At 35.8% G+C, this 7,370-nt stretch overlaps 1 protein-coding gene across 1 annotated transcript; it reads right to left on the reverse strand.

The window, feature by feature from the left end:
• Positions 1-2,550: 2,550 nt before the first annotated feature.
• LOC112185041 (3-oxoacyl-[acyl-carrier-protein] reductase FabG) lies at positions 2,551-5,412 on the reverse strand. The gene is made up of 4 exons (XM_024323251.2): positions 5,085-5,412; positions 4,737-4,936; positions 3,819-4,048; positions 2,551-3,089 (listed from the first exon to the last, which is right to left on the reverse strand). The coding sequence occupies exons 1-4, from the start codon at positions 5,342-5,344 to the stop codon at positions 2,811-2,813; spliced, it is 969 nt and encodes a 322-aa protein (XP_024179019.1). The 5' UTR covers positions 5,345-5,412; the 3' UTR covers positions 2,551-2,810.
• Between the last annotated feature and the right edge of the window lie 1,958 nt (positions 5,413-7,370).

The following is a 7,370-nucleotide window of genomic DNA, read 5'->3' on the forward strand; positions in this document are numbered from 1 at the left end:
TAAAGGAGTAAAAGTAGAAAATGATATGGATCGAGATATATTATATATACATAAATGCAGAGCAAGATCGATAGGTGTCGTAAACGGCACGAAGATTGTTCAAAGATGAAGAGGAATTAAGTAGCTAGCTTAATTAGCTTTATTATTTTTTACTTTTTACTTTTGTGGATCATGTGATTAGAAAGAAAGAAAGGGAAAAAAAAAAAAGAGGAGCGAGGTGGCTAGAATCGATATGTTGGAATGATGGAGGCGGCTCCATGACTCTATCTGCAGTTTCTGCTGTACAGATTAGGGAGTCAGCACCTAGCAAGATGCACTAACCAATTTAATTAAAAAAATGTTTAATTATTGATAACAGTGTATATTATAGTGGAATTGTCAATTGTGGAAGCGTACCATGTCGGTTCATGAAATAAGATTGGCGATTTTCACACTTCTCTTATCTACATTTTTCACTTAATAACACTTTCATATTTTTTATATGTGCTTGAAACAATGCAAAATGTGACGCATATTGAAAATTAGAGTACGTGAAACTCGATTACTCTTCATTCTTAAATGGTACATTTTGTATTGTTTAGATTAGGGATGGTAATGGGAGGGTAGGGTAAAAGGATTAAATTATCATCTCTATATCCGACTTCATTCCCCATCCCCCTTACCTGCCCCAATCCCCGTAATAAGAAATTGGGGATTCCCCGTTCCAATCTCCATTGGGGATTAAGTCCTCGTACCCGCCCCAATCCCCTTTAACTATATTACTAATTTATTATATAAAAATTCATACAAATAATTATAGATGGTAAAGTATAATGTTAAAATCAAACATAAAAATAAAATAATATATTTATTTCAATAAAACAAAAATAAATACAAGTCTTGCTTAAAAAAGAACAATAAAAGTCTGCATTTGACAAAAAAAATTTCACAAGCAACTGCTTAGTGTAACCTAACAACTTGCTCATTCACTCCAACGAGGTGAAGTGAATAATATCAAAAATATATTGACAGAATTTAAATATTGACAAAAAGATAAAGTTTACATAAATATTTATTTTTAAATAAGATTAAAAATATATAATAAATATATTTCAGATAATTCTTATTGGGTGGGTATGGGGTTGGGGATCAAAATACCATCACTGCCCCATTGGGTGATTTCAGAATTCAAATAATGCAGATCCCCGTCCCCATTACCAGATTTCCCCCGAATTTCTCCCCGTTAGGGTCGAATACCCGATGAGGATTATTGTCATCCCTAGTTTAGATTGTTCTGTTTTGACAATTTGACATAATTAATTAGATAGTCAAGTTCAACTTAACTAGTAAACAAATACAAATTGAGTTTATCGTTGCGTATTTGGTGGTCTCAGTATTGATTTGAGTCAAGTTCGGGCTCCTTTTTCTGTCTCAGTTTCAAATCATTTCAATATTCAGTCATTACACAATATATGATATCACACTTGTACATGAAATGCAACCCTTAATAATTTAGAGAGTAGTGGTTCTTGACGAGAGGTGTAAGATCAACATTACCTTTTATATATATATTGATTTTCCACTTCTTCTTTTTTATTCTTTCTTATCCTCGTACCAAAAAAAATAAAAAAAAGTTAGGAGTCCATATTCCTGAATTAGCCAGCTGCCATTGTTGAACCATGACTTTGCCACATAATCCGCCAAATTTTGAAAGATCTGTTGAAAGTTGAAACTTGAAACCGGGGAAACTTCGCAGACAGTACGTAGTTTCAAAATCATTGTTAAATCTTGTGAACTAGCTTAGATTTTGAATTTTCCAACACCAGAAATCGAATTGTGTAGATTAAGGTTTGGACAGTTGGTCGTTTGCACAAAATTGGCTAAACCTTTTCTCTCTCTATATATATATATATATAGAGAGAGAGAGTATATTGTAAATTTTTTATTATAATTTAACGATGTTCTTCTCTTAAATGATAGTATATCCAGTTTTGTACGGATTCAATCAACGTTGCCTATTGAAAAAACTGTTTGCTACCATGGTTATAACTTATAAGCACCAAAATCGGTACCACCCTCCTCTGCTACCGATAACTGGCCGTCCGTCCTGCAGCAGCGAAGAGAGGCAGAAAGAATAGTATTGATGCAGGGAAGAAGCATCCAGCAGCACTACAGTAGATATGATAATAACTACTAAGCTTATCAATCTGCCAATGTCATTCTAAGCCCCGGCTGACTCCTGGGCGCAACATTGGACTTACGGTCTTTGGTATGGTTTTGTTCAGATAAATCGTAGTTTTGCAAGGCATTGGTAAGCTTAGTGTGCAATATGTTAATACTCTACTTGCCCATAAGTCAACTTACCTAGTACTTACCTACGTACTTTTTGTTGAACTAAATACTGCAATTTGAAAAATATGTCATTCGGTTTTGGCAAGGGAATTCGACAAATTAGTGATACAAATGTAAACCATTTGATCACTTTCGAAGTTCGAAAATTGACAAAGTGAAAGACGAAAGATGCAGTCATTTGTAGCAATGAAAGGTCCTTACTCCTAACATAAACAGATGTGGTGTCAAATCAACAGACCATCAAAGTGTTATTTCATGCTAAAGTTATGCCACACATACTGAAAATTGGCAAGACTGTAGTCCATCTTTGAAATTTTGCATCTCAGTATAAGATAGCTATCAGTTTCACTCCCATCTTTTCTAAAAGGCAATTGAATTTTGTGATTCATAAGGAACAGACCTAATAATGGCCACTGAGTTAACCTATCAACAAACCTAATGAGCTAGTAATGGCTAGGAGGATATAACGGGGGCAAGAATCACATATAAGAACGCATCCGAGGCCTCATGAGAGACTGTGCCCCATCGACAAATATAGTTGTGCCAGTCATGTACCTTGAACCATCACTGACTAAATATATGACAGTTGAAGCGACATCATTTGTAACATCAAGCCATCTTTCCAGTGGAACTGCATCCTTCACCAGCTTCTTTGCTCTATCTATTCCCACAGACATGGGAAATTCATCTTCCACATGCAAACCACGTGCAATTGCATTGACCCTGATCTTGTATTTTCCAATCTCCAATGCCGATGACTGAAAGAACAGCAGGAGGGAGGAGGTTGTTATAGTTAGAAGATCAAAATAAGAGAAAATAGAATGTGGAACATATACAATAGATGTAGATGCACTATACTAGAAATTGTAAAGACAAGCAACAAGCAGCTCAAAATATACTAAAAGCTGTACAAATATGCAACAGAGGTTCACTAAAATGAAGTTATCACTTTAAAAGTACCATCATAACACAGTCAACACTAAAGAAACGTGCAATGCTTATGCTTTAGGTAACGTGCAATGCTTATGCTTTAGGTGTCCAAGTTAATTTATAATATACCAAAGAGCAAAGCTTTCGAAGATCATCACAACAAAGCAAGACCTAACAGTAACTATGACTGGTATGGGGAATGAAAGCAGGAGTTAATGTACTTAATCAAGTGGAAGATGATCAATTCACTACTCCAGAAATTTATGCTTCATGCTTATTTGCCTAGTATGATCAACAGGACATGAGAAACTTACGAGGTGTTTCTGATAACCAATAATGTAACGTAATTATTTCTTTTTTCTTACACTGATGTAAAGTCAAGGTTGCTAGTAAACTAAGAGAGAATCAAGAGTACTGTATAGAATAAATAAGAGTGCACATTGGTGTTTTGCTTGAATACATATTCCTGACATTAACAAAATTCATTTGCAAGACTGAAATACTCAAAATATATATGCAGTAGCTGTGTTCTGTGACTGTACATGCAATTAACATACCCTTACTAACTGCTGCAGTGCTGCTGAACATGCACCATAGGCGGCAGCTCCTGTATAAAGCCCTCTTTCAGCTCCAACAATCGAGGTCAACAATATGATGGAACCTCCTGACTTATGATCTCGCATTCTTCTGCCAACGGCCTTTACCAGAAACCAAGCAGACATGAAATTTATCTTCATTATTTTCTTAAACTCATCTTCAGATAATTGCAAATGCTCTTGCATCTCTCCTGTGCCAAATAAACCATAAATGATAAATCTGCTTGCTCCCAACTTCATTCCAACTAAACCACACCAATCTTAATCTCAGCACATAGAAATGCTCAAAACTGAATGGGAAGTAAAAAATGACACAAAAATCCATAGAAGAAGAAGGCCTTTACATTTCAATTTACAAGATCGTTTCCAAGAGGCATCATTTTTAGTGCTGAATGTAAACACGTATGCAAGAGGGGAAACTGATTGACCTTGTTGTCAATCAATTCAATTCTACATAGGCATTTTTTTTCTCTTCTGCAAAACTGTGGTTTCTCCAAGTTTTGTCTTTTCGTAAACAAACCTTGAAACAACTCATTTGACAATCATGGTGGTGTAAATAACAATTCAAACAACAAAAATTAAATACACTAAACAAATGGAAGCATGTTCAGCTCTGACAACCACCATCTAAATAACTCTATTGAATAACATAAGCCCAGAAAGTGATAGGTAGATATTGAGGGGAACTGCAGCAGTCAAAAGTTCAAAGACAACTGATACTAGGCAGTACATAAAAGTGTGTGTGGGTTAAAGTTAAAGGTCATATCTTTAACCCACCCCGAATCTAGGTACAAGAATTCTGTCACAACCTGATAAAATTTTGGGACAATTTGAGCACAGAATTACCAACAGGGCCAAAACTGAGATAGAATGGTGTACCTTCATAGGCATAGCAATGCACAAAGGCATCCAAATTACCCAAGATTTCACAAGCCTTATCCACAGCCTCATCAAAAACTCCTTCTCTCTCCTCCTCCATGCCCACACCAACCACCTCTACAGACACCACACCTTCCAGTGATCCCCTTATTTTCTCTGCAACACTCCTCAAAGAGCTCTCTTTGCCCATCAAAACCAACCTAATTACCAAAAAGACTTAACACATTTCGTAAACCCATTTGTGTGCGTAATCATAAAATGCGCCCGGAATAACCAAAACCCAGATTCAGAATTCCACATTGGAGATGGGTAAAACTAAAAAGCAAGGAGCTTGAGAAACTGACTGACCTGCAACCGCGTTGGGCCAATTGTAAGGCTATGTTGGATGAAATTTCATCCCCATTGCAGGTGAGCAGGACTTTCTTTGCAGCAGGACTCCCCATTTCTGCGTAATCAAACAACCAAGAACGTGTCCAGGCTCTTATATAATAAGCCCAAAGCTGTACTTGTGACACAAAGAAACTAAATATAAAAAAAGAAGAGGTGGCGGTGGTTGTTGTTTGCTTCTTCTTGGTGAAAAAAGAGTCTCTTTTGTCGATCGATGACATCAAAGGCGAGCTAGGTAAACTTGGAATTGTGAATTAGTTGATGAATTACCACCATATAAGGTTGTCAGGTTGTGTTCATATTATGGAGACCAGAGGACCCATTTCGTATTACAACGTGGGGACAACAGAAGCCTCCCACCACACTCATGCAAGGTGTTTCACATACAACAAACTGTCGCCGTGGAGATCCTAGAAGCCACTTATCCATACACTCGATCGGTGTCCGTACAACAAATTATCGTATCCAATATCGATATCGTTCACCTGATCACTTGAAATACACTCATTTAATTTAATATGCCCCGTCGATTCTTCCGTGTAACCGACGGTATAAGTGACGATAATCTTAACTCTTGATATTTATAATTTTTTTTTAATAACAAAAAAGTGCACGTTTTGATATAATTCAATCATTCATTCATATTAATGTAAGTGTATTTCGGTGCTCTAAATCCTCCCCTAATGTCAGCTTAATTATAACAACCGTTTATGATTCACAGTTTTTAACACATGAATCTACACTATAGTGTAGTTGATAGTGGCGTGAATGCAATGTACGTAAGAAATCATGTGTATTTTTCGTGTATTTATAACCGTTTCAGATACTACTAATTCTACTGAACAAAAAATAAAATGAAAAGTTCAAACTTAATCTCTACGTGGTAAATAAGAAAGTTGAAGGACCCCCCAAAGTGGGCATCTAGCATCTAGTGGCAAGTAAAGTTCGCGGTGTTTGATGATGAGTGTGGTAGTTGAGACCAAACAGGGTTTGTACGCAAGAATATCGAAGTGGAAGTTGCAATCAAACTTTTGGTGAAGGCCGTTGAAAGTCTTGAAGAATGGATGATGGCTCTTTGTTCTTCATTTTGACCCTACGACCAGGGGGAGGGGGATAGTTTCCCTCCAGCTTAGTTTCAGTCAACTTCAAACTAGTAAATTACAAGGTAATTTTCGATGAGTGCGTTGACTTGGGATTCAAAGATGCTGATTCCATGCATATGTCACATGTAGATTACATAGTTAAATCACTATTTTACGAGAAGGGAATGAGACCGAAGCTTGGGTAGTCTATTATTAATAACTCAACCACATGTGTGCATCGTGATAACATATTCTAAGTCTAATCATTTAAATTATTTCACGAACACTTAACACAAAGTCTTTATTAAAACTATGTAGTTAACATTATATCTTGTATTATATTTACTAATTAACATGTCTCTCTCTTTAGAAATCTATTAAATATATTGAAATGTATCGCGTGAATTTCTAAACGATACCCGTATTAGGCGTTAAGAGTTTTTAAACTCAACAGTCATCATAAACAATATAAATATCCAAATTTATGATACATTAAATGTTCATGATGTTATATGGTCTTTCTTAGCACTCATGCATGCATAGAAATATTGATTGATTTAGAAGAGTGAAATTTGCACAAAAATTGTGTGCTATAACAAGTCGGTTTTGGCACAAACCGGGGCAAACTTGTATCCCAATTAAACTTCATTGAAAATGAGGTCTTCAAGGCTCATATTGTTTCAGCCAATGGAAATCCATTACTTACCTTGAATAGTAGTCATATGAATTAATAAATAAAACACAATTCGCTGATATTTCTGCATTCAGTCAGTAGAAAAACCACCCAAAAAAAATATTCATTGTTTTTGGTATTTCTTAAGGCCTTACTTCACATTGGCATAAAAATATAAAAACATTTAGAAATGTGAAATATATCGGCCAATTGTTGAAAATAAGTTTTTTGGGATTCATTAAGACATGTCTAAGTAGTCGTATGAAATTCACTAAAAAATATACACTCTTAACATACTTTTGTGAGTTTGCACTCTTAACATACTTCATTATTTTGGATCTCAAGAACGGTCAGAAATCGAATCATTTATACTGTTTCATTTACGTGGCCCAAACACAAATGAAGAAAAAAACCCAAGCCCAAATGTCCCAAGCCCACGAGGCAGTCAGGTATTAATTATACCAGAAAAAGCCCCGGTCTGCAAACCGCGAA

Source organism: Rosa chinensis, chromosome 2, assembly GCF_002994745.2.
Source record: "Rosa chinensis cultivar Old Blush chromosome 2, RchiOBHm-V2, whole genome shotgun sequence".
Taxonomy (NCBI): Eukaryota; Viridiplantae; Streptophyta; class Magnoliopsida; order Rosales; family Rosaceae; genus Rosa; species Rosa chinensis.

Excerpts from the sequence above, each read along its gene's own strand:
- LOC112185041 (XM_024323251.2), bottom strand. The coding sequence starts at position 5,344 with ATGTCATCGATCGACAAAAGAGACTCTTTTTTCACCAAGAAGAAGCAA. Across the intron at positions 4,937-5,084 it reads TTGGCCCAACGCGGTTGCAG|GTTGGTTTTGATGGGCAAAG; the intron begins GTCAGTCAGTTT and ends TTTGGTAATTAG. Across the intron at positions 4,049-4,736 it reads GCATTGCTATGCCTATGAAG|GAGAGATGCAAGAGCATTTG; the intron begins GTACACCATTCT and ends TATTTGGCACAG.